The sequence below is a fragment of the Aphelocoma coerulescens genome, chromosome 2, assembly GCF_041296385.1.
Source record: "Aphelocoma coerulescens isolate FSJ_1873_10779 chromosome 2, UR_Acoe_1.0, whole genome shotgun sequence".
Lineage (NCBI taxonomy): Eukaryota > Metazoa > Chordata > Aves > Passeriformes > Corvidae > Aphelocoma > Aphelocoma coerulescens.
Window position 1 is genome coordinate 94,325,182 of NC_091015.1, and position 27,207 is coordinate 94,352,388.

The 27,207-nt window shown below is 38.5% G+C and overlaps 1 protein-coding gene across 1 annotated transcript in view; it reads left to right on the forward strand.

Annotated features, from left to right (window-relative positions):
* Nucleotides 1-5,446: 5,446 nt before the first annotated feature.
* ABCA13 (ATP binding cassette subfamily A member 13) overlaps nucleotides 5,447-27,207 on the forward strand; it is a 171,411-nt gene continuing 149,650 nt past the window's right edge. Inside the window, exons 1-9 of the mRNA XM_069005904.1 lie at nucleotides 5,447-5,515; nucleotides 8,278-8,371; nucleotides 9,377-9,500; nucleotides 17,731-17,879; nucleotides 18,756-18,784; nucleotides 19,965-20,128; nucleotides 22,792-22,907; nucleotides 23,955-24,088; nucleotides 25,818-25,982. Coding sequence (XP_068862005.1) covers nucleotides 5,447-5,515; nucleotides 8,278-8,371; nucleotides 9,377-9,500; nucleotides 17,731-17,879; nucleotides 18,756-18,784; nucleotides 19,965-20,128; nucleotides 22,792-22,907; nucleotides 23,955-24,088; nucleotides 25,818-25,982 — 1,044 coding nt within the window. The remainder of the gene's footprint in view (nucleotides 5,516-8,277; nucleotides 8,372-9,376; nucleotides 9,501-17,730; nucleotides 17,880-18,755; nucleotides 18,785-19,964; nucleotides 20,129-22,791; nucleotides 22,908-23,954; nucleotides 24,089-25,817; nucleotides 25,983-27,207) is intronic.

The following is a 27,207-nucleotide window of genomic DNA, read 5'->3' on the forward strand; positions in this document are numbered from 1 at the left end:
CCTTAGGGCACTGTACATTGCTTTCTGCTAAAATATTTTCATTCTGTTCTTCCCACCAGATGGGGTAAAGGGGTATATGAAAGCTTAAAATTAAAGTTCAAAGGATACCAAGTATCCTCCTGCTTCTGCTGTTCCCCATCCTCTGATGCTGTATTCCTAATGCAAGAGGCAGCTCTACAGACACATCTGACATGCAATAAAGTACCCTTCCTAACTTCAGAGGAAACTTGCCAGAATGTTACCCTGATAAGAACAATTGTATTTTCCCTTATGACTACAACTGGACAGGGAGATAAAGAAATGAGTCACTTGTGTGCATCCGGCCGGGAGGTTACCTTCCTGTAGGTTTTACAGAGAGTTATACAATATTCACAGGTTTTATATGCAAGTCCATTGTTCAATATTAGTTATTCACATTCTTTCTGTAGAAAATGAATCAAGATTTGGAGTGGTGATGTTTTTAGAAAACATATATGGTATTATATATATGTTCAATATTACATAGTACTGTGTCTCCTATTCCTACCATTTTGTTAAAGAAATGGTTGAGATCACAATGGAGACAGGCTATAATGCAATGGTTTTACATTTGCAAGAGATTGAAAAAGTGCAGTATCTCAGATAGTGAATTGAAGGAGTGGATTTTTATTTTTGGCATCTTGATACATTTCAGAGAAGGATTTTCTTTAATGGAAGGTGTGAGAAATCTTGAAAAGGAACATTTTGGAATGATCCATGTCCAGAAGTGGTTAGGCAACAAATGATTTTATCTGTCCTTTAAAAACCAAGTGAAATAGTTTGATAATTTCAGTATTTCTTGAAAATATATACATGTAATAAGCAACATTTTCTTTTTTAACATTCTTCTTTGTAAAGAATTTTCAGTGCATTGTGTAACAGACCTGGATTTTTTCAAGTCTGGATTTCAGTATATACCCCTAAATAAAATGTTTATATGGTTGAATCAGGGATGTTTTTCATTTCTATTGACAAGACGGGTGAAAGAAACCAAAGCAGCAAATGGTTTTGGGGATTGGATCTGCATGCAACAACTGATTACAAGAAGGCACAATCATGTGATTTGATGTCACTATTATGGTTTGCTACAAGATGTCGAGGTTTGCTTTCCCTGAAAATTTCTTAGTCTTTCAGTGGCTAAAAGTCATGTTTTATCTTTCTAAAATACCATTTAATATTATACTCCAGAGTATGGATTAAATTACAAGTCCAAAAAGTCTTCTGCTGAAGAGAAAGGAGGTCACTGAACAGAGCAACATTAATTCTGAAACTCTGAGGTACAATAATAGAAGAAAGAATAATGCTGAAAGGTACAGTGCTTTTGCTTGGGCTACAAACAAAATGAAGCAGCAGCAAAAGACAGACAAGAGCTGGTTTTACATGACACGAGTCTGATTCCAGATGCTTCTTGTTGGCACTGAGTTTGTAACTGTGAGAAAATTTTCAGTTTACTACCAGTCTGTCATTTTACAAGGGTAAACTTCCTAGAGCTCCCCAGAAGCTCAAGCAAACTACCAGCCTCCTCGGGAGATTGGGTCTGTTTTGTTGGTTGAACACACAGCTCCATTTTAATCAGCCCTATTATTTGACCTTGCCCACAACTAGTATTTTTCATCAGGCCCTAACTCTGCGCACAGGAAGTGTCTCCCAGGAAAGATGCTACTAACTGATGTCATCCTGCAGGCACTTCGTCTGAACACACATCTGGCCCATGTAAATATTTACAAGTAGTACTCCTATGAATGTTGAAAGGAAAACCTTGTGATCACTCAATAAACCTTGTGAAAGAAGTGGTGGGTGGTGATAGGAAAAAAGGCTAGTTTGCCAGATTCCCAGCCATATTCTCACATGATTTGACTGCATTCCTGTCTATACCAAATAGTATTTTTGGCTCCCAGGCTCTAACCTATTTAACATACAAAATTATGTTTCTTTTAAAGTGCTTGCCAGTGTACTCTAATTACATTGTATTAAAGCTGTAGGCTAGACGTGGCGTGATGACAGTATGATATTATAAAGCAGTCAGGTTTTAAAACCAGAGCTGGATGCTGGCAGCAGGATGCCTTTTCAGCCCCAGTGATTTTGTACATTATAAAAGTAAAGTTTTAAGTTAAAACTGTGGCAAAGCCTGCTAAAGCTAAGCAGAAGCAGAAAAGGGCAAGACACTCTGTCTTTTCCTTACTCAAAGACCCAATTCTGAGCCTGTTTTTTTGCCATTCCAGAAGGAGTGAGTGGAGCACATGATGAAATCCATGGCTTTCTAATTCGCCCTGCAATACTCAAGATCTTGGTGTTGACTACAGCCGCTTTGTCTAGGAGCCCTGAAAGCATTCAGTTGATATCCTTATTACCTGTTGTTTATATGAAATGTTTTATACATATGCAATATGAATGTTTTATATGAAATAATTATGTAGTTAATATAGATATTTAAGGCTGGTACTTGCACAGGATACTGCTTGATGCTGTCCTGATGAAACCTAGGGATTCAAAAGAGCTTCCAGGATGGCAGCAATATAACTGATATGTCTTTCTAAAAATATTCAGCACTCCTTTAATTTTCCCACTTCTGTGCTTCATTTTCTTATTATCATATCTTTTCTGCCAAGGGTTTGGTTTGGGGATGGGGGGTGATGGTTTGATTTAATAATTCTCCTATTTCCGTGACATTCAAAATAATACTATCAATCTCATAAAATCTGTGTCTTCTAAAATTTCTTTTAGAAGTACTTTCCCAGAATATCACTGCAGCGATTGTTCTTGGTGGAATGTTCATGGGATATCTCTTACTTTCCTAAATTTCATTCTAAAAAAAACCAACTCTGCTACTGGAGGACAACAAACTAGGCAAGAATGAATTTCTGTAGGAATATATAATGAAGTAAGAGGACAAATGAAGTCAACATAACTTGATGGTGAAAGTTATGTCTATTGAGTGTCTTATATAGTAAAATGGGGAGTCTGGAGTTCATTAGTACTGGACACTAATTGCATACAAAATAGTTGGTTCCTGTTACCATGAAAATCTCTTTAGCATTAAAAAATAGAAGCCACATTTATGAAAATATAATTATATAGAGCATAATAAATTAAATATATCACAGTTGAATGAGCAGAGATTTTGCAGAAAAACTTGTTCAAAATAATTTGGCAAATGGTTCATGTGAGCTGCTTTAGCTCACACACAGACAGGAACTGTCTTCCATATCAGTTGCTTTGATAAGTAATTGCTTGTAATTCATTCTGCTGAGTAATTTATAATTTCCTACAAATCACATTCTATAGATTCTGCTCCCTGGCATTCCAGAATGGCTGTGCAATCCCACACATATTAACAATTAACAGTATTTCAATTTCAGTTTCTGAAAATATTTTTTTAAAATGCATATTTCCACTGTGCACAGAATCTGCATCACTGCTGTCTCAGAATGTCACCTTAGATCCTAGTGAGAAAAATGACTGTCCATACTCTGAGGTAGCAAGGATTTTATCACTGCTTGACTAAAAGCAGAAGGGCCATCCAAGTGTGAAGTGGAGCTCCTTGGTGAGGTATTAGTTAATCCTGCCTCAGAGGTACATATGTGCTTAATGTCGTTCAGGTAAACATTAAACTATTTAGTTTTTTAGTATGTCCTGAGGACTTCCAAATTTCTATTTGAACTAAATGATTACTTCAGTAATTTTTCAGTCTCAGAGCAGAGAATATAAAAGGAAATCCTACTATTTGAGGAATAAAGGTGTTTAGCTAGATGTATTCTGCCATGACTTCATCTGTGTTTTCTGCTTTTTGGGAGGTGATTTTGACCAGTATGTAAAATCTATGAATTATTAATTCATGACACTCAGTCTGTTTTTTTCTCTATTCCTTGAACCCATGGAAAAGGTAAAAATTAAAACAGAAATTTGCACTATTTCAAATACAGATATTTTAACAGACTAATTGGTCAGTTTCCCAGGAAGTGGAGTAACTAAGTTTACAACATCCTCTGAAGGGCAAAACTGCTTCTGGGTGACACAAATCCAAAGCCTGGGAAAGTGAAGCTAAGGCACTGAACACTAGCTGATCCTCATCCCATCGAAACTGGCACAACTAATTTGACCTACAGATGTGCAGTTGTTCACTGCAGAAGAAGCAGATTTATTAACTTTCGAAATTGCTGCCTTGGCTTAAATCTGATGGAAGTTGGATTCCTCTTTGATGACTTCTGTATCAAAAAAGTTTTTATATTTTGGGGGATTTTACTCTTCATGGGGAAAAAAAGCTATGAATATTAGGATGTGTCTTTCATTCCGTAGGAATACATTTGCAGAAAGTGCAATGATGGAATTTATTCAGCAATAAGAAAAAAAGAATATTTGTTCAGGCATCATGCTGTCCTACGTGTGTGTGTGAATCATGACTCAGATTCTAGGTAGTTTGAATTACCTTACATAAAGGCTGATTATGTGTCTCTATTGACCATAGAGAGAACTTCTGGAGATCAGATTCTTAGGCAATTCATTTGTGGAACATCATTCACTGTGCTCACAGTGGCATTCCTGGTTGGTAGGGTGGTCATCCTCTGCCACCACCAGACTCCTGCTGGGTCTCCCAGTGGCTCTGCTACCACAGGTCTGCACAGGCTCCCCTTCTGCAGAAGGAATTGCTCTCCCACCTCTTTGCTGAAGGAAGTGCTGCTGTAAGACTGATTTTCATCCCAGGTGGAATGTAGCAATTAATTAACATAGTTTTCTATTTTTGGAGTATTCCACCTCTGTGTAGGTAAAGGAGACTGAAATGTCAAACATATACCCTCCATAAAAGAAAATTCAACAGTCATATGATGATGCAGTGGGACCACTACAGTGCTAGATGTGTACTTATAAGGATCTTCGAGAAGCAACTGACATTTTTAGGGCTATGTGGTGAAACAGTGTTATTTTCCTATTTATTTTCCTACTATTCTTTTTTTTTTTTTTTTTTTCAAAAATATAAGCATCTGCAGACAAACTGATATAAACACTGGAATGACAGAAAGTCATAAAACTTTGGAAAAAGACAAATGTGTGAATGTGTGTAACATATTCTTCCCTCCCTCCCCCTTGTTTGCATTCATTTTTTATTCCAGAAAAGTAGAAACAAGTGCAAGTGCAGAATGTATGCTGTGGAATAAAGCAGCCTGAAGGCATTTACATAAACCCATCCCCTTACTGTTCATTGCACTGAGGAGAAAAACAGAAAGATGAGATTCCTCAACGACAGCAAAACAAGAGGCAGAAATATAATCTCATCTTTTCTCAGGAAGCAGGCAAATCTCTTGCACTATTCTCTAGTGTTGGAATTAATCAGCTTCTGAATAATATGTTTGGACTGCTTGGTGAGATGATTCTGAGTTAGAAAGTCCCTAAGAAGTCACTCTGCAAGTGGAGGAAGGAGAGAAAAGAAGATATGGGGCACACTGTACACCAATTCAAGGCTCTGTTTTGGAAAAATTGGCTCTGCCGTGTGAGGCAACCGGTGAGTGGAAATGATTAAAAAAGGAATATTTTAAATGTTTTAGTATCTGTTGGAAAGAGTATGTCTATTGATTTCCCTTTTCATTGCAGATTGTTAAGGACAGGCTGCCTTCAAGTGGTTCTTGTTTTGCCTTTGGTCACTGAATTTCTGAAAACACAAGTAGAGAACAATGTGTTGTTTTAATTCTAAAACAGCTGAATGCAGCAATGTTCCCCAATTTGCAAAAGAGACAGAAATCTCATAAAAGTTTTGAACAACCACAGCTTATCTTTTAATTAACATTAGATACAACCAGTGCTGGTAGCAGTGGCAAGGGGGGAAATAAATTTTCTTCACATTACAGGTGCTTATAGGTAATGTAAGAAAGCTTGCAGGACTGTGATCAAAGTCTAGATACATGGAATGTATTGTGTATTAAAACTGCATAAACTTCTAAATTTCCTTTCTTATCTGCTCTCCAAAGCCTAATTTAACCTTTCAAATTCTAGCATGCAAAACAATGTGGCAGCTACTTCAACAGAAGTCAAAATTAAAATGAGAAAAATTAGATATGAGATGTCATTCACCTTTACTGTGATTGAAACAATTTTTTAGGATAAAAGGAAGTGAATTTTCTCAAGTGAGAGAACATTCTTGTGGAAAAGAAAGTCACTCCGATTAATAGTTTCACACAGATTTCACTTGTCTGTGATGATGTGGGGATTTGCAGTGAAGCATGCTGGCTTCTTTGGATAGGATTATTTCAATTAAACACACAGCTTTCAGTTTCAGAAATAGTTAGCCTCAATAAAATTGTGACTTAGAGAGGAACTTCTTCTCCAAATTACTGAAAGTGATGTTTTTTAATACAAAATATATTTCTGGGGGAAGGATGCTGTTGGTCATATTCTTCTCCATGCCTGAACATTTCTGTATGTTCAATCGGTGTGCATCAAGTGGCTTCTCAGTGTCTCCTGTTTTCCTGCATGTGGATCTATTTCTCCTTTTGTTCTGTGTAGTGTTCCCTCATATATTTCTGAAGGACAAAATTCATGTAAGTTTTAGGTTTGCCTAAATGGTAGATTTCTTGAATAGAGAACTCACTGAGACACAGACTTCTCCAAACCAGGAATTACAAGGGTGATCCAAAGCAAACTTAATTCTGTCTGTTGAGAGGCAGAAGCTGTCCTGGGGAACTTGCAAAACCTCCTTGTGTGCTGTTGTGCAAACACTGAGCTGTGAAGGTACTCCATCTGCAGTTCCTGGAGGAGATATCCAGGTGGGTCATCCACCTATGCAGAGGTGGTCAGACCCCTGTGAATCTGGAGAAAATCTGGAGAAGTACCTCCTGAAAGATCTGATGTGCTTCAGCTCTGTTTTATATCACGTAGATCTGTCTGTATACGACAATTTTATTGTCATGGTTATTTGTCAGCAGTTAGGGCTGGAAGACAAGTGAGGGCTGCTGAACTAACAGGGTGTCATGAGTGCCGTGTGGCATTAGCTGATATTACACAGTGAAGGGTGAAGGGGCTGTGACAGACGTAAGAGTTCTGTAAGGAACAGGTCTTTTGACTGAAATTCAGATTGGCATCAGCACCTTTTATCATCGTGGTTCAAAGGCAAAACAGGTTCTTTTGTACGTTTGGGCAGTTGTTGGAGTTTGAAATTGCAGTAGTGCCAAAGACACATTCCCATTTCTGTTTTCAGAAGCTTTTACTTCAGAACTACAGATTCTAAAAGCGCGGGAGATACACACTACCACACAAATGTTCCATTGCTGCATTTCCTAACTATTGTGTAAATCATGTTTATTGTCATCCAAATTTGTAGCTAGGTAAAGGATGAAATGTGATTCCCAAATACTTATGCCCTAAGTTTTGAGGGCAATTGAAATTAAAATCAGCTGGGTCCTAAATCTCTGTTACCAAAACTCACCATTCCTCCCAGGTGCATCTCCCCAGAATGTCATAGCTTGCAGGTTCCAGTTCCCCTCAGTGCCTGGGCAAAGCAGCTGTGCAAGAACTGCAATCCTGCAATCTCACAAATGCTCTTTCTTTGCACCTTCTGTGGGCACTTTTCCTATTTGAACACAACACATCTGTTTGGGAGTTTGTGCCTTCTCTGCAGAGGTGTGAACGTGCACTGTGTATGTGCAATCTGCTCAGAGAAGACGCGCTCAGAATCTGAGTCCCGCAGCACATCACCTTGTGTTCCTTGTCATTGTGGCCCTGGAAATGGGAGCACTGGGTGATATCCCATTTGGCCTGTTAGCTTGATCTCACTTGGTCTTCTCTCCTGGAGATGATGAAGATGGCTTTTGGAGAGCATTGACTGCAGATGACAGAAAGGGTGTGATGGCAGCAGCTGGGGATCCAGGGAATGACAAGGAGGTATGCCACCACGAAGGGCTCAGGGGAACATGAGGAATTGCAGCAAGGTGCAGAATGCTTCTGGCTTCTTAGGAGGCTCAGGTATTGGAGAGTTGAAGGTCACTGTCATCATCTCACCAGAGTCACTGTCTTGACCTGAGGAAAGTATTTACAAACACTATAAATTGAAATGAAAACTACTTTTCTGTTCTGAAATGTACTTCACAAAGTTGTAAGGATTTCAAATAGAAGTGTCAGTAGTTAAATTGTTTTAATGATCTTGTTTTTCCTTAAGTAGTAGAGAAGATATTTAATGTTTTTAGTTTAAATTGAAAGACATATGAATTTTTATGATTTGTTCCCAAACCCCATGCTCTATAGACTGATGATGTTTTTGATTTCCTTTTTCAGGTCCTCTCTCTCACTGAAATACTGTGGCCATGTGTACTTTTCTTGATTCTAGCGGCCATCCGCTTCCAGGAGCCCCCAAAATACAAGGAAAACTGTATGTTTTGTTTCACCTGTGTTCTATTTTGATTGTCTCTGCTTGTAGAAGTATTTAGCAAACACTAAAAGTATCCGAGAAGGGGAGACTTAAATGTAGTAGAGTCAAAAGAAAGAGTCCTACAGTGGGGTTAAATCTCGTCCAACTATGGATCTGTGCAAGCTGTATTTAAGTGGAAAAGAGATACAAAGTTTAAGATTTGATTTGTAAAACAAGTCTTAAACATCAACTTTGGAGTAAGGCAGATTACTTGTGTTTTAGTTGTATTTATTGCTTTCTATTGAGTAATGAAGTTTAGATGACTGGCTGAGAGGTAAATATTTATGATTAGACAAGGTAAATCTTTTTGCTTTTGTCTTGTCCAACTATAACTTCATTTAGAAAATAATTATTTATGATATTTTTATCTATTCATTTTTTTATTCCGTTATTCACCAATGTCAGTAAATGGGGATACACCAGGTTTAGCTACATTAAAAAAAATCAGTTTGGTAAAAGAACTGTAGGCCTGTAGAGTGAAATATCTGGAGAGAATCTAGCCTGCACTATATACATTTCCTTTATGGAGAGATATGGATAATTCCAGAGATATGGAAAAGTGGCTGTTTAGACAGTCTTGATTGATGTATGTTTAGACATTGCTGAATACCAGTTCCTTCATCTTAGGAAAGCCTGTGAGAAAAGAGGAAATACGACTTTGTGAAGGAGTCTGTATTCTAATCCAGGTCACATGATTTTGGGCAGAGAGGCTAGCAAGCACCTGATACTGCAATAATGTTACTACCAGGAAAATCAGCTTTCCAAAGATTACTCTCAAATGTCATCTGTACCTTGTTGTCACAGAGGTTACTCATTTTCTGTGGTGACTGAGTTTTTCTTAAATGAGACACCTGACATTGATACAACTTTATTGCTTGCAGGTGACAAAGAGGCTTTTTGGGACAAGGGAACACAGTTTGCAAATACAATATCACTGGTCTGATTTCTGCTGCTGCTTGGTTTTAGGTTACTTAGAAGCTCGTGATTTACCAAGTCGGGGCCTTTATCCTTTCATGCGGAGCCTTTTCTGTAATGTTGGCTCGAGATGCAGGAATACCAGTTACACAACACGGAGACACAGCCGCTTTAGGTAAGTGATGAGAGTTTGACAGGGCTGTCACCATCACAGTTCATGTTTTTCTACAGCAAAGGTTTTTACTGCCCTTGTAGATAGGGAAAATAGGAACGTTGTTATTCTATGCTAAAAGTTTCCTTCAGTGTTCTTATGAATGCAAAAGATGTAAGGCCTTAGTCATACCTCTTTTTTGCTTTTGCTTTTTTTGCTAATTTTTGTTTGCATTTCTTGGGCATTTCATGCTGTTACTGGATACTGAACACTCTTTGGGGGTAAAACTTTAGAGGTACCTTGTCATATTCTTGCCCTTTCTCTGCTGCCATGTGAGCACATACTTTTATCCTTCAGTAGAAAGTCTTTTTATTACATGAGAGGGAAGCTGAGCACCAAAATTATATTAGATGTGGATTTAAACTTCAAATAGTTTGGGAGCATGTACAGTGGGAGAAGTGAACCCAGGAAAGCAAAACAAGAATAACTTTCATGTAAGACCCACAAAGAGCCAACAAGGAATAGCAGAAGTTCTGTAATAAAGAACTTGGAAGAAGTTATCCATAAGTAGTTCTTGTCACAGGATCCTAGAATGCAGAAAGAAAAAAGATTGATTTGAATCTGGAATTTTTCTTTAAGAAGTGAAGTAATTTATTCTACTTCAAAAATATTGAAAAGCATTGAGATGCAAAGGCACTTGTGCAAACCAGCTGAAGGGTATAGTCATAAACAACCTTTTGAAATATATAGCAACAAAGTCAAATTAGGGTGAGATAATCAGAATATATACGTTTACATCTGTATGCTTATTCTTAGAAAATTGATAATATCTACCAAAAGATCTTAGAGGGCTGAGCCAGGTATGTCAGAGCATCAAATATTTATGGTTTATTATTGTAGAGGTTTATAGGTAGCAATAAGTGCAGCATACAGCAAGTTGGAAAGCTTCAGTATCACAGTAATAGGCCATAATACTTATGTATTGATCTAGATGGTCTGCTCCAGTTATTTGTACATGTAGGGAACTGTTAATTGAATATAAGACCATGCAAAATAAAGCTTGTTTATGGGCAAACACCTTCTACTTAAAGCAAGAATTTGTTAGTAGAATTGAAGTCTTGACAATTTAAGCCACTATTAGTCAAGCTGTGTTATTACACAAAATACTTACAGACAAAAATACTGGTATTAAAATTCTCCTCCTCCTTCCACTACTCCTCCTCCTCCCACTAATACAGTTAGAATTGTTACATGACCACAGAGTTCCTAGTCTTTTCCCTGGGGTTATGCTCACCTTTCCACTGCTGCTCTGGGTCATGTCAGTAGCTGCAGATGGGTGGTGATGTGATTGTTATGGCAAGTCATGATTCACAGTCCTTTACCTGGAGGAATGTGGTATTGATGGCTTCTTTTTCCACTCGAGGGTGCATTGGGGTCACTTATGATTGCTAGCGTGCTTTTCTACTTTGCTTGTTTTCCACTGGTCTGTATCTCTGCAATATCTTCAAATTTACATGCTACACCTGAATGTATATGCTATCTTTTACATGTTAGTTACCTGTTATTTTTTCTTATACTTGGAAATTGGCTTTGTCCAGCTATAGGTCTGAATTTTACCTGAGCAGGGGTGACCTGTTTATAGCCATGGGGTCCTTGGTGCCAGCCTGTGCCCACCTCTTATCATTCCAGATACTCCAGTATCGTACTCCAGTACAGTTCATCTGTGTCCCCACCTCTCAAGGCCTCTGCTGTTACACTGGGCCTGTGCTCTTCTGCACTGCTTTGTTAATCATAAATATCTCATTTTTCACTGAATGGTCACTTGTTACTTCTATCTGTATAAAACTGATGGCATTATACAATGACAAGTGAAGATACAGCAAATAGCCCTAGACACCTCGCTAAGAGAAAAAAAAGTTAAAACTAACCCAAGTCAAAACAAAAACAAGACAAGTTCAGACAATGCAAAGGTGGCAAGCACCTGTGTCTTTCAAACCCAGTACAAAGCCTGTACCCTGTTACTTGCAGTAGCAATATTATATTACTGGGTTATAGAGTTGCAGTAACTATTGGCCTATACTTCCCTATAACTATAGCTTTTTCTTTACATCTCTAGTTCAGATGCCATCTAAATGCGTTACATCTCTAGAATCTAGGAACTATATCGACTGCTCTGCATGATTATTTACACTGTTTGGACTGAACTATCCAAATTATATTCCAGCTCAAAAGAAAATGAGGAAAGAATTTCCTGGAGGCAGTCTTAGACCTACTTAAGAATTGTGGAAATTATTCAGTGGTTTTCAATTTTTCAACTGAAAAATAAAATGCATGCATGTATCCATATTTATACACTCAGTAGGTTACACTGAGTAGCATATAGCCTAGGTAAGGAAAAGGGCTAAAAAGGTAGGATGAAGTTCATTCTGAGGTCAGTCTGTTCCACCAGATCCATCAGTATAAATTAAATCAACCTCAGGGCTGCTCTGACTTATGCTGGCTGCCAACAGCCTTAGGAATATAGACTGTCAGTTTGATCAGTCAAACATAACTGAATCCAGTCTCTGTTGACTGGAGAGATGGGGCGGCATAGGAACAGTAATACCAATCATCTTCCCTTTAAGGATTTACATCAAACCATAAGTCTGATAAAGGAACATTTTTTTTATGTCAGTAATGCTGTGTTTATTAAGGGTGAGTCAGAGACTGCATAGTTTGCATGGACACATAAACATTTGTTTTCACAGTGTGTACCACTTTGGTGCTATCAGTTTGAAATGTAGTAGTTGTCTTTGGGAGAAAGTAGTTCTGTGACTACTGTTGGAACAACCTCCATGGAATCCACAGACCACCAATAACTATTTGTCAGTGAGCAGCCCCCACTGTGAGGGGGGCTGAGCCCAGGGTGAAATTATCCTAGTACAGGTCATGCCCTTGCAGGTGTGCCCCTGTCCCTTCAGGCAACAGCTTGTGATATGGTGAGAAGAGGATTCAGGTGAAGCCTACAACCACATTAACTCTGATTTGCAGCAAGACCTGCCACCTCCTCTGATGCCTCAGAAAGCATCCGGTTTGCAAGAGCTCTGTGGCTTTGCTCCTTGTTCCTTCTTTCTGACACTGCAAAAGGTGTTGGCTGGAAGCTCATTGATATGATTCCCTAGTCTGGGATACCCAGTGGTATCTCAGAGCAGAGGAATAAGGAAGTATTCAGGAGTCCCCATGGCAGAGGACATTTCCCCCCACTCTTTCCAGAATGTTCCACTCCCCACCTCATCTTAGTGGAGCACAGCATAAAATTGAGAGCTTGCAAATAAGATAAAAACCACCCAGCCCAGGGTCCTATGGTTTTGCACCCACCTATGTCTGTGCATTTGCATGGAAACATAATGATTTCCCAATACTCTGGGTTCCACGGCAAATCTTGCAGAACATGGTGGGATTTGCCCTTGCAGTCTAGGCTCCTAGGTCTATGTTTGTTAGACTTCTCAATACCTAAAAGAAAATTAAGCTATTCTCAGACTTAGAACCACAAAGATCATGAAAGCAAGACTCTAAAATGTTACTTCTAAGCACATTAGCTTATTTCTCTTTCTTTAGCTACAAGTAGTAGCAGCCTGAGCAGCCTCCCCAGTAGATGTGGTAGAAGCCCAGGTCTGTCTCTGGTACTTCTGGTGGGTGGGCCACCATACCCACGTGGTAGCACAGTCTCCTTTCGCACCTGACTGGGCTCCTGGGCTCACCCTGCCTTGTTGGGGCTGTCTCTGGAGCTTGTAGCACACCCCTGTGTCTGCTTGCTGGCTGGGGTCTTGGGGGACAGTGTCCCATTGGTAAGGGCATGGACTCTTCCAGGGTTGCCTCAGCTCCTAGCTTGGCCCCCTTCTGGAGCAGCCTTGCTCACGGCCAGTCCCTTTCTTCTTAGTGTTCTGAACCTTTCTGCCTCTGTGGTTTTCCAGTGGACGAGCATCAGAAGAGCTCACATCAAGAACAGATGTGGGAGAACAAAATCAAGGAAGGTCTAAGCATCAGCAATAGTCTTTATGTAAGAATTGCTTAAAGGGTCAGATTTTTCTTTAATGAGGTATATCTTCAAATGAGAAATAGTTCTGCGAGATAGATGGCTGCAACAACTTACTGTAATGTTAACTCTTGTGACCTTGCTTATAGGTTGCCAGAGAATTGGGGAGAAAAGGAAATTTAAACATGGCTTTTTGCCATTTTGTAGGCAATTAAGAAGAATATATTTTTTTTTGTTCTTTGTATATTTTGGTCCATTGCCTTTTAGGAAGGTTATCATTGTATCAGCATGGAAGAGAAAGATCTTTCTGTGAGAGACACACAGTATGTTGTTGTCCAGCATGTGTATTGGTATTGATGTCTCCAGGATGTGCTGATATGGTGCAGAATGGAAGCCAGGTGGGGCTTTGCAATTTTAGAGAGAAATTAATAATGTGGTGACAGGGGTGAGGTTGAGACGAGTTTGCTGAGAGGCTTATGAAAATCACCAATCCAAATGGCATTTCACATCATAGCTGGGTTCTCAGATGAACTCAGAAATGTTCTTAATGTCATCCTGAGTAACTGAGTAAATTGGACAAAACTAATGTTTCTGAGTCATGGCTTTAGGAAATGACAATTGCTTTTACATGCTCAAAGAGATGCAGAGTCTTTTTGCTCTTTTGCAGCATTTTGTCATGGTCAAAGCTTGTACCAATGTATGCCTTTAGTTTGATTTCTGTTCTCATGAAATTTGTGGAAATGTGCTGTTAAGAGAAGAGCTACCATGGACGATACTGAAATTTTATATATACACTCCCCAACCCCTTCTTCCAACACCCCAACTCTAATTATGTATGTCCTTTCCTACAAATTACTGGCTTCCTCCTTTTGTCCTTTTTATTATCCCTATCTTCCCCTCTTTATTGTTCCTAGCAACTGCTGCTAGGAATTTCCTTGGAATGGCTGCTGGGCTTCCTTTACACATAAACACACAAGTGAGTTAATGTCTCCTTCTGCTCCAGAAAGCATACAGTGAAGGCCCTTTGGGAGAGCAGCAGTACAACAATTAAGTATTTTTCGTGGCACAGTGTCTGAAAGTTGTTTGCTTTGACTGTGTCTGCAGCTGGTTTTGAAGTGTAGTTTCTTATCTTTCTGTCAAGATGGGGACATCTTCCTGCAATTTTGTGCAACCTGTGCTGAATTAAGAGATCAGTAGTAACTTTTAGCATTCTTATTAGGAGATAAATGTCCTCTGTGTTGAAAATATATAAAATCCTTTAGTCTTAGCTGAGATATTCAGCAAATAAGATCTCTGTAATAATATGTTTCATGAAACTGAGCCTGATAACCAATATCACGCCTGTTGCCATTTCCTCTTCCAAAAGAGGCTGTGCTCAGCTCCAAGAATAACCAGAGGAAGGACTGGGGCAATGACAGCAAAAGAGGGTCACAAAAGGCTGCTGGCTGACATGGCTGCTGCTCTGGAAATCCCATAAAGCTAATAGCTCACACAAATCACAGCCAGCATGTCCAAATAACTGCTCTTGTCCTACTGAGAGGCTTGAGTTCGGGAAAGTGGCACTTCCGTGGGTTTTCAAGTTGCACACGTGCCTTCTTTTCTATTCTAGCTGAGCGTTATGCCTGGGATTTGCTCCTTTTGCCATATCCTAAATATCTATGCCCCCTAGAGTTTCTCAGCTGCCTCTCCACTTTCACCATCAACTTGCTCTTCCCTGCACTTCGCCCTATAGCTCTTCAGAGCCACCATGCTCCAAGTGCTGCCTGCTGTTTTCTTAAATGTTTCTAGTCTGTGTATCTTCCCAGGCCCATTTCCCCTGCCCCGTGTACTCTGTGGCACCTCAAAGGGCAGTAGCTTGTATCCCTAGCCCTCCAGCCTGGGAACAATGGAAGGACAGCCCCGCTGAACGTGCTGTCCATTCAGCCTGTGTAATCTGGTGTGCTTCTGCTGTGCATCAAACAGGTGGCTAAAGCACATCAAATTAGATGCCAAGAGGATACTTTTTTTGTTGTTTCCCTGCTGTTTATTAACCCAAGCTTTGCAGATCCAAGGTGCAGCAGAGTTGGTGATGGGGATAGAGTGGAAGGAATTACTGATTCCTTCTCTCTGCTCTCTGTGTTCCCTGGTGCTGGCAGGGAGGGCAGGAGGGCAGGCAGCGCTAGCAGCCCCTGGAGACACCGTTGAGTCCTGCTGTGTGCTCCTGTGTGAGTAAGGTGGCCTTTTTTTCCCAGAGCATTGTTGTTTGCAATGTTTCTAAAACCAGGATGTTTGTAGATGGGGATACAAGGCTTGGGTCTAGTTTGGAAGGAAAAAACATGGGTTGAAATACTGCTCTTATGCTCCACTCCTCTGAATACTTCTTATTCTTTTAAGTGACCTTGTTAGGAGAGTTTAGCTGTCAATTTTAAGTTCAGCAAGTATTGGAAAAAACCCCAACAAAACCCAACACCACCATTCCCTCCAAACCCCACAAAAAACCCCCAAGACAACCAAAACCTGTGGAAAATCCCATGGAAACTGAGCTAGAGCTTTGGTCTTTTTAAAGTTCTGACTGTGACTGCTGTTTTTTTGGTGAAGTGCTGGCCTCTTGTTCATGCTAAAAAAGCAGAGTTCTGGGAAGATTTCGGTATGTAGGGAATGTTTCAGTTCTTTGCCAAACACTAGTGTTCTCAGCTGTCTGAAATTTTGGGCAGTGGGAGTGTTAGTAATATTGGAAATTATGTGGTAGTTTTCAAAAGCAATAGCTAAAGTGCAAACTCTAATCATCCTAAAAGCCACCTTCTGAATAACAGAAACCTGCTTTTTAAAACTTCTTTTAAAAGGGAAAAATACGTGTTGAGGAATTGTTCTGCCTTTAGCCCACTGAAGTTTGAGTATGGTAAAATAGTTTTCCAAAATCCTGCTGGCTGTCGGCCAAGTTGAGATCAAAATAAGCTGCTCTGAAACCATTAAGAATTTTATTGTTTTAACATTAATTTTTTTTGTTTCCCTTAATCTAAAGTTGCAGACAGCTCTGTGGGTGTCTGAACAAATGAGGATCAGGGAGGGAGGGAAAGTGAAATGAGAGAATGAGAAAGTGGTGGCTGATAGTTTTCTTTGGTTTGTGAATTGATCTCATTAGGCTTTTATATCAATAAGTAAAAATTGTGCTGAAAGCAAGTATTGGCATATAAGCTTGATGGAAAAGGAATGTAATTCTTTATTATATTTTTGTAAGTGGGATAGGACGAGAGACTTTGGGCAGAACAGATATACATGAAATTCCACCTGAATATGAGGAAGAACTTCTTTCCTGTGCAGGTGACCAAGCACTGGAACAGGTTGCCCAGAGAAATTGTGGAGTCTCCCTCACTGGAGATACTTAAGAACCATCTGGACACAATCCTGTGCCATGTGCTGTGGGATGACCCTGCTTGAGCAGGGAGGTTGAACCAGATGACCGCTGTGGTCCCTTCCAACCTGACCCATTCTGTGATCCTGTGACAGTTTCTAATGCAAAAAACCAATGTTTTTGCTAGACAGGATTTAGCTCTTAGGATCATTTGAATCTCCTATAAGATAAAACAGAATTCAACTGCCTAGTAACGTGCTAAATACAATTATTCCCTTGTTTATGGTGTTTTAGGAGAGTCTAAGTAATTTTGTCTCGTAAAGAGGCATTTAAATGACTCTGACTTCTGGTTTCATTTAAATTATCATTAGAAAGTTGTGCTATTGATATATATATATATCACCAGATAGCAGTGTGACAGAGTTAACAGAGATAACATTTACCAGGGCTATGTCTGCAAGCTAAAATCAAGAAAAAACCATTACTAAGAATGAAATACTGTTTTTATAGGTTGCTGTATGTATTTGAAAAAACTGTTACCTTAGATGCAATAGGAAAGCTTGAACTTTCTCACCAAAGAACTGTCACCTGGACACATGATAAAGCAAGAGAGAAAAGTTGAGTGTGTTCAGAAGTATTAAAGACCTTTTTGCATGTGTCTGTCCTTCGCTGCTGCCAGAATTGGGTGACTGGAGTAGGTGGCTTCAGCAATTTTTCATTGCCATCTTTCTTGAGGTTTTGAGACTCAGTGCTATAACTTCCATGCTAAGGAATTGAACTAACTAGAAATTTTATAAATACATAATTTTAAAAGAACTCCTCAGAATACTGCTGTGAGTCTATACACATTTTTCCGCTACTTGATTTCAGTGTATTACCTCACCTGTCCCTTTTCTGTCAAAAAATAGTGCAAGCCCCCAAAGTGGTCCAGAGAGAGCCACTGGACATGATCTAGACTTCATGGAAGAGATAGAACAACTTGCAAAGGAATTTATTGATACTACAGAGAAAGCCATGGCCCTAGAAAAGCTATGGGAGGAGAGCTCAAGGTTCTCAGGTAAGCTGCAATCTTTCTAAAAATTAATTTCTTTGCCTATCGGGTAGTGATAGCCATCAAACAGAAGAATACTTTGATCTCAAAAATAAAATCAGGCAACAAAAATTTTAATTGATCTGAAAAAAGCCACTTTTATAATTACTAACACTATGGCCATCAAAATTACCAGAAAAAAGTTATCTTTCTTATACCGTTCCCTTGTATTCTTGAGGGTTAAGAAAACACTGAGAGGAAAGCTTAAAAGATGAGGAGTATAATCAGAGTACAAGGTTACTTGGTCTATCATGCATTCAAAAGTAGATTATGAGGATTTAGCTCTCCCTCTCCATGCTTTTCTGTTGTACTAAAGAGTATAGGAATGGAAAACAACAACAGTAGCTCACACCTGGTGGCCTTTGGTGACCTTTGGTAACCTTCAATCTTGCACAGAAAGAGTGCAACTGGAAATAGCAGAGTCTGAGTCTCCTGTTCAATTTCCACCCACATTGCACAGCGTTGTTTCTGTAGCAGGGGGCATTGAAGACCTCCCACTGCCCTGCGTTTCTGGCTGAGTTTTCAAGCAGAAAGATTTAGGTGAAATGATAGTTTTTGTGGCTGTCTGGCAGGCTAGGACATTCATCTAGTGTTGATATGATGATTTTGCCTCACTAAAAACTGAACAACATGCAGTGTCTTTTAAATTGTTTTTGTGATTACAGCAAAAGTGGTGGGAAGAAGAGAAAAATCAAATAGATCACTATCTTTGGGATATTAGTTGCTTCATGTGCCTTTACTTTTCTAGAAACATCCTTTGTGCGCTGTTTGCTCTTGCTTATAATATTGAGTCTTCTAAAGTTAATAATGCTTCTCTTTAAAGGAAAATATTTAATTTTACAGGGCTCCATAACATCACCACTTTTCTTACTGTAAGTATTTTTAACAGTCTATTTTTAGATTACAGTTCTGGGGTTTGAGGCATCTTTATTATAATGGTTAGAAATTTGTATCCTGTCAAGATTAAGTAAACTAACTTAAAAAAAAAATTGTTTGAAGGAAAAAAATCATGTCTTGTAAATTTCATAGATGTTCAGTGGTTCCTAGATTACTTATTTAAACCAGTCTAGGTTGTTAGTAGCTGAAATCTGCAACTATTTGAAGGCTATCTTTTTATTAGGAACAGTTTAAAAGTGCATCTGCCAGATGTATTTTTTCCATATTTGATTGATTGTTACTGCTACTTCATCAAACCTAGATTTCCAATTTATAACTTGAAATTAGATGGCACTTTTATACTAACATTTTTTAATTGCTCATAAGATCATTGATTGAAAGGAGACATATCAATATGAAATTTCATTTCTGAAATGGAATATAGAATAGAACAAATTTATTTCTCAACATTAAGAAAATATTTAGTTGACAGTAGCTAATCATTATTAGTAACAGGGTTTGTATACACAAACTTCTTTATGTATAAACCATGGCTGTGTCACCTTAATGCAAAAAAGCCCTAGCGAAGCATTAATTTAGAGCAGCAAAGACTGCATAATAAACAGTGTGATAAATCCTGTTTTGCATAGGCATCATATTGTGTAGTCCTATGAAAGAAATTGTTTTCTTCAAGACAGTTCATCTTTAAAGAGCCATTCTTATAAATTATTATTTAAGACCCCCACAAACCCTGCAAGGAGCTGTGAGGCAAGGATGGCATGGCCTGGGCAGTCCCCTGGTCTTGATATCCTAGACTTAAAAATTCATTGTGGGGCTAAAGAGTTTCTCGTGCTTGAGATCTCAAAAGATAATCCTTCCCTTGGGAAAGGGTTACACTTCTGAGCAGAAAGAGATTCCTTAGCTTTTCTTCCAGCTCCATTTTTCCATCAGAGCAGAGAGACTTATCAGAAACAAAGCTTCTGTAAGTTCAAAATACCACCAAAATAATGTGGTATATTACCAAACCTAGAGGTATGTTTTTCTACTCTGGAAAAATATTTTGAATGGTTTAAAGTTCAAGAGGGTCAGGGAAATAACAGGCACCTGCTTTGCGTGATTTTTTTTTTTTCAGTTAATGGAAGTGTTGCATGTAATTTTTTTTTTTTCCACATAAAGATGGATTTGAATGAAGCAGAGAAAATTATTTCTAGAGCAGAAAATCTGTACAAACAACCATATTTCTGGAACCTTCTGCACTCACTCCCTCATCTTGAACTGAACAGCTTTTATACAGAAGATGAGTTAGCTACCATAACACACTTTCTTAAAGTTATTCAAAAGTAAGTACTTTTGTATTCTTGAAATGGCTCTGTTTTAAATTTTTATCTTCAATTCTTGTTCTTCTCACTGGCTACTTAATAAAATACGCATGCTTAACACAATGTAAAGAGGCTAAAATTTTCTTCTCTTTAACAGATTGTGCTTTTATAAAACTGTGTTAGGAGTTTTCACCCACACTAATTCCTTTATAACTGTGTTTTTAATCTCTGCCAAACTGAACAGAGATGCCCTAGGAGTCTTTGATAAGCAGCTTCATGTTACCAATGCCTGAAATTTCCCCATCACATAATATGGCTTTGAACTTTGTAATGTACTTTGGGGGTCTTTGAAAGATATAGAACATATACATATGAATATAAGAAAGTAATAGTTTTGATCCTAATCAGATCCAAATGTATGTAGCACTTGGTCAATATCAGGAAAATTACTCAATTTTGTTTCTTAAGCCTCTTGCTATCAGAGTAGCTTTAGTTGTTCTCTTGCAAGAAATGAAGCAGTAAGAAAAAAAACCCCAGAGACTGCATTCTGAAACAGGTAAAAGACACTTAGATTCAGAGAAAGATGTAGAATTAAAGCATAGGCCAAGACACATATCTACAGGAATTTTCAGTAAAAATAAGGTAATTTTTAGTTAAAAGTCATAAATGTATTTGCCAGAGTAGGCAGTTTGTTGTAGTATGTTGATAGGTAATTGTCATTGTAGTCAAATAACGTGGTCATAAAGCAGAGAAGGACTCTGAACGTGGGTACCTGTGCAAGACTGGCCATGTACCTCACCAGCCCAAGCCCCTGGGGAAGCAGGGGCCTAAAGACTGAGAATGAGAAATTACTGTGCTGTTCTGCCATCCTTTACTGTCCCACTGTCTTTTTTTTCTAATTAAAAAAAACCCCAAACCAAAGAAAAACAACAAACATAGCTTCCCACCGAGATAAGAAGGATATGATGGCATTACTTTTTTTCAAACTGGGAAATAAGTCTCTCTTAAAATATGTGCATTGCACCTATGTTGATGCTTGATTTTTAAAATTTATTTATTTTTCTCTTATGTCTGAGTAATTTGTAACCTTATTCCAGCTTATTCTCTGAGCTATTAGCATGCAAAACTACATTAGCTGTGCTTGTATCCCCAAAGCAGAATTGTTTTCTGGAAGGTTTGCAAACTCTCAGCATCTGAGTGTTTGCAAGGTAAAACAGAAACCTGATTGTAAGTTTATGGTTATTTTTTTCTTCTTCAGCAGCAGTAAGCACAGACAGCAGTAACCACTGGATGATGTGCTGGGTGAAGTTATAAATCTGTTAATACTATCTCAGCAGCAATTTCTCTATCCTGAGCCTACAGCATGGACAGAGTGACAAGGGGACCAAAGTGGAGGGTGCCCATGATTATGGTGTTTGTCTTCGCATGTAACTGCTAGGCATGCTGAGACCCTGGTTCCAGGAAGCATCTGTCTGTTGATGAAAAGTAGGGAATGAATTCTTGGTTTTGTGTTGCATAAATGCTCAACTTTTGCTTCACTTTGTAAACTATTTTTAGGTGGATCCATGGGTCTTTATGCCTTCCTTTTAATTTCTCCCTGTCCTGTGGGAAAAGAGAGCTGGGAAGGTACTTGGCTGCCAGCTGGGGTCAACCCACAAGTGATTAATAGGAGACTTAGATGTTTACATAAGGGTTTTGATGTTTTCATCTGTTTGGGGTTTTTTTAAGACTTCTGTGCCCTTAAGAGACCAAATTTGCCATCATTAATGCAATTTGGCAAACAAACCGCAATTTGGCAAACAAACCACAAAACCCAATGCTTGTTTCTTGACTAGTTTCATATTACTATACTACATTCTAGAGGTTGTATCAGAATTTAGCTGGCAGAAATTAGCCAGCAGACAGTTTCTAAATTTATGTCTCCCACTTTCTGGTCTGTACCATGCTTGCTGTGTCTCTCAGAGGTACTTAACAGAGACTTTTCCCATCTGTGTGACTAGCTTTGGGTTTTTGTGGCTTGTTTTTCCTTTTTTTGTTTTCTTCTTTTCATGAATGTTGGAAACTGATGATCCACTCTGGAAAACTGGTTTCTTATTTGCATAATAAGGAAGGATTACTCTGTAGGAAATAAGTGGTAAATCTGACATAAATTTTAAGTAGTAAGTTACAGCTACATTAACAGAGAATTTCTTTTCACAGCTAAGGTGACTGAGACTTGTAAGAAATTCAATGGATATATTTTTATCAATGCATTTTGTAATGTACTTTGTTTAACTTCTTGTGAGAATAAGTATTATGGTGTTTAAAAATATTTTTCCCTGCAGACTGACTGGAAGTAAAATATAAGTATTCTGTGTTGATCCTGCCTCCTTGTGGGGATAACAGAGAATGTTTGTGGTGGTTTTGCTCTTTTTTCCTCACCTCTTTTTCTCTATTTTTTTTTTTTTTTAAGAGGACATTGGTCCTCTCAGGAGATATTTCCTTAATGGAAATGGACTGATACTGTAACTGTTTCACAATTTGTGTTTTGTTCATTTAGACTCTAATTTGATAGAACATCAGTTTTGCAACAGTAAAAAGTGTTTTATTATTCGGTTCCTTGGAGGTTGTCTCTTTCCAGCAAGTCCTTTCAGGCTTTTTGGCTGTATAGAGATCTTGATTTTTGTTTTCTTTTTCATTTTCAGTACCTTAGCATCATTGAAGGATTTAGCTATGATGCCACTGGGCCAAAGTTTCTATGAAGTGGTGAAAATGGCACTGAATTTGACTGCTGCATCAGTACAGGATAGGAGCTTAGAAGGTAAGAAATTTGCTTCAGATTTTCTCTGAAGTACCTCATCAGCATGCTGGAAATATATGATAGTAACTGTTGGACCTGCTGCTAAGTTCCTGATGTCCAGGGACTGAACTACATTGCTCTAGTGCTAGCCCAGTTCTTTACTGGTCTGCTTTTTAAATACTAATATTTATAACTAAATTTTATCAGACTCAGGCAACTATCAGATAAACAAAGCACACTGGTCTAATACATAGTGTTTAGATTGGTCTTTCAGTGATGAATTTTGGAGAGAGACTAAATCAATATAAAGGACAGTTTCTTGAAGACAGTTTCTTCAATGGATTGATAGGAGGAGAACATTTTGTTTTGGACATGCATGTTAAGCATTATGATTAGTTTACTTTAAGCTTCATTCTTCTGTTCTCATAAATTCTGCTCTCAGCTGGAGGGTTACATTTCTTCATCTGCTGCTTCACTATGGAAGATGATTTTAATTGGAGAAGGTAGGCTGGCCCCAGGAAAACTCCTCAAGAAAAGGTCAGGAGCAAGTTTCGTGGGCAAACTGGAGCCCACAATATATAGGTGCAGCTGTCTGCTCAGCATAGAAGGTCAGGCTAAGAGTAATATGCAGTCTAAATCACTTCACCTGACAAAACAAAGGCTGATGTGGGACAAAGGTGATGTGCTGGAGCCCTTCCACAGAGTATGAACTTGAATTCACTGGAACTTCTGGTATTCTGCCATTGCTCTCATTCTCAGTAAAGATTCACATCCAGTCCGTAGACACGTGTGTACATTTCAGAGTGGCATCCTGCTGAGTTTGCTGGCAATCACTACGGCATCCCAGCATCATCATATCAACTGCTGAAATGCCATCAGATTTACTGACTTTACCAATAGTGCAATCATGGGTTTTATCCTAGGTAAATTTGTGTTCAGGTACACACATCCTGCTGTCCCCCAAAAAGCTGGGAACATGGTACTTGGATCTCAACAAGTGCGAACCACCAAGAAACAACATGAATAAAAAGAATGAATTACATAAACAAAAGATTTCCTTTCTTTCAGGTTTTCAGTACAATCTTTCTTTAGGGGGTGTTTTGTGGAATCCGCTTGCTGTGAAAGCAGAACTTGAATCCAGGTTTGGTTTTGATGGCCCTCATGTTGAGAACCTGCTAAGTTATACAGCACAATTAACAAAGGTAAAACAGTTGAAAATTTCAGTGTCCTTCTGTTTTTTTGGTTTGGGTTTTTTTTTTTTTTTGGTACCCTGAAGGGATTTTGCTGTGTTACTGAAGCTTAGATTTGTGAAGCAGCTACAAGGTTGTTAAATATCCTGGCTTCATTCCCACCAAAAGATATTTAGCTTCAGCTGAAATCTCTGCACATGAACATACTGATAGGTCTAGTTGTGTACACTAATGAATTTATGCTTCTTTGAAGTCACAACTGTGTATGGTAGAGTCCTGAGTTTATTATCCAGTCCTGTAGAGAATTCTGAGGATTGCTCCACTAAGCTTTTAAACCAAATACTTGATTTGAGTCTGCCAGGATTAGCTTGTCTGGTAGCATTTTTCATCTGGTTTGCTGACAAAGAATGCCTGCCTCTTCTGTGGGTAAATTAGGGCACACCAAGAGTCCTTTCTTCTCAGTTGTGCAGTCTTGATATGAATATACTAGATGAGTTGTCTCAGTGGTGCTTAATCAAATATCCTGGTGATGCATCACATTTAGAAGAAAATCTCTTTCTTCAGATAGGGATTTCTAACCTATCCTCTAGACCAAAGTGGTCTGTTGTGGTGGTCTGTTCTGAAATGCAGAAAATTGGAAACATCTTTTGAATTTCTACTTTAGTCCACAGTTTCATTAATGTTGGTATTTATGTGAAATCTGTTTGCTCTTGCAGAGCAGTACAGTTTAGTTATATTCCAGAAAAGCTCATTGTAAAAATAGCAGATTTAAACAAACAGATAAATTGTAAAATAACCCTTGACTTTCGAATGGCCTTTTAATGGAATATCACTGATAGCCTTTTTGATCAACTGAACTGAATTCAGCTGCAGCTTGGTAGCTATTGACTGTGGAATCCCAGGCTACTCAATTGCTAGCTATTTAAGCTGAATATTTTATGCTTGTGTTAGAATGTTGAAGACCATCAAAGACTATGGAAGCAAATATGTGAGCCTCGATCATATTGGTTTTGAGCTCTTCAATTCTGTATCTAATGCCTCATTTTGTTTGGTGTCAAAACATCTGCAAAACTTTTTATAAATTCTTTGGTCAAGTTGTAAGGAGCAAGGATGTGAAGTATCTCAGAAAGACAACAACAGAATTAAAATGTGTGGAGTTATTTTTGTAAGTTTTAACAATATTTATAAGCTTGGGAGTATTTAACTTTTTAACACAGAATTTAAAAATTAGTCTATGAGGAAAAAATTCTGTTCTCGTGGCCACTCTCTTGAAACGCACCCACCTCAATTTAAAACTAGTCTGCTGCATGTAGTCACTGGTTGAGATGTGTCATTGTACTACGTGCTTTTTATATCAGTAATTTCTATATTTGTGACGTTGTTTCAAGATAGTTATTCTGCTGTTGGGGTACTGTATCACAGTCAGGTTAGTTCAGCACAAGCCTACAAATTATTGTAGAGGTATCAACAGTAGTGTAGCTACAAGCTGAAAATTCCTTGCATATACAGGTCCCATCCTTCTGCCAGCTGTAGGAGCACCTCAGTGGGGCCACTGGTATTTTACACAGCAACCTGCATGTGGAGTACTTTGAAATGTGTGCCCTGGAATATGAGGCTGGATTAAATGGGCTTTGTTCTCACTGAAGAGACTATGTGTTATTCTTATTTTCACTAGATAAGTAAGTTGATAACACTCAGCAGCTCTCTTGAAGTAATCATTAATTCCTTGTGTCCTTGCCAGATTCCCACAGGAGAGACACTGGAGCAGTTTGTGTGCTCTGCTCTGGCTGTTGTGCCAGAAGATGAAGCAAACAAAGAGAATATTGGAGAGAGCTGTAATTCTACATGGCGTGAGGCCAAACTGTATCTTGTTCATGCTGTCAGCAAGTTCAGACTCTATGCACAGGTAACTTTAATAAATTAATAGATTGAATTCCTAGTTTTTCCATGTAGGTTGTCAGCAATAACTCAGTTAAAAGACCTAAGTTATCTAGAAAAAATTATTTCCATGAACTTTCTTGCTAATAAGATGAAATAATCCTTATAAAGAATCATTACAGTAGAAGTATAATCTATAATCATGTGTCCATTTAATCAGGTTTTCTCATTAACAGAGATTCAGATTTGAAATCTAGTAGGGAATATAGTAAAACATGCTGCAATGTGCAGACCTGTCGGAGGAAAGACCCATTACTGTCCCACCTGAGACTGAATGTTGAGCAAAACTGAAAGATGACTAGAGACCTCCACTGATATATTATATAATTAATTTATTTTTTATTCCCCTTCACTGTCTCTGGCAATAGTGGCTGAAGCAAGATAAAAGTAAACCTCCGGAATAGCATCTTAAAATTCTGATCTGGCAGAATAGCTTGGCATGCATTCTCTGTAATGACATATGTGTAGTTGCATGGACAAAAGAATAAAACATTCAGATTTTTCCTAAGAAAAACACCTAGCTGCCTGAACACTGGCATGCTGCATGTTTTTATACTGAAATATGGTTCTTTTCTCCATTTAAAAAAAAGAATCATGAGTCAAGCTGCATGGGAGATGCTTGCCATGTCATCTAAAGAAAACATGTAAACCTTCCTGTGTATTTCCTCAAAAATGTAATCTTTGATAAGGTTTCCCTGCTGTTTGATGAAATATGAAGTAGGAGGTAATAATTTAATGTGATTGCCAAAACTAATGCACTAATTTCTATGTAGGAAAATCCAGTAAGAATTTCAGCCATGATTTTAAAACTCTTAGCAATGGTTGACATTCTTATTATGGGAACCTGAAATACTGTAAGCCGTTGGCCACTGTGAATTTTCTCAGTGAACAGAATACCTCTTAGAGTAAATCTGTTCTATTGGCATTAAAAAGAAAAGTAATGGTGGAGGAAAGGAGAGCAGTCAGTAGGTTTGGCCAGGCCTTGGTATGCCTTTTTCTGGGCTACACAATGGGAGCATGCAGGCTCCTTCACCATGTCTTTGTGTGATGGGACTCCAAAAGTGTTAAGGCTGATATCTTCCATCATATTGTCAGTGTAGGCAGAAGTCTGGTAAAGGAAGCCTGGCTGTGGAAGTCAGCTTTTAGGTGGTTTCAGTGTCAGGCTATATTGTTACCATTCCTGGGTCTTTGGG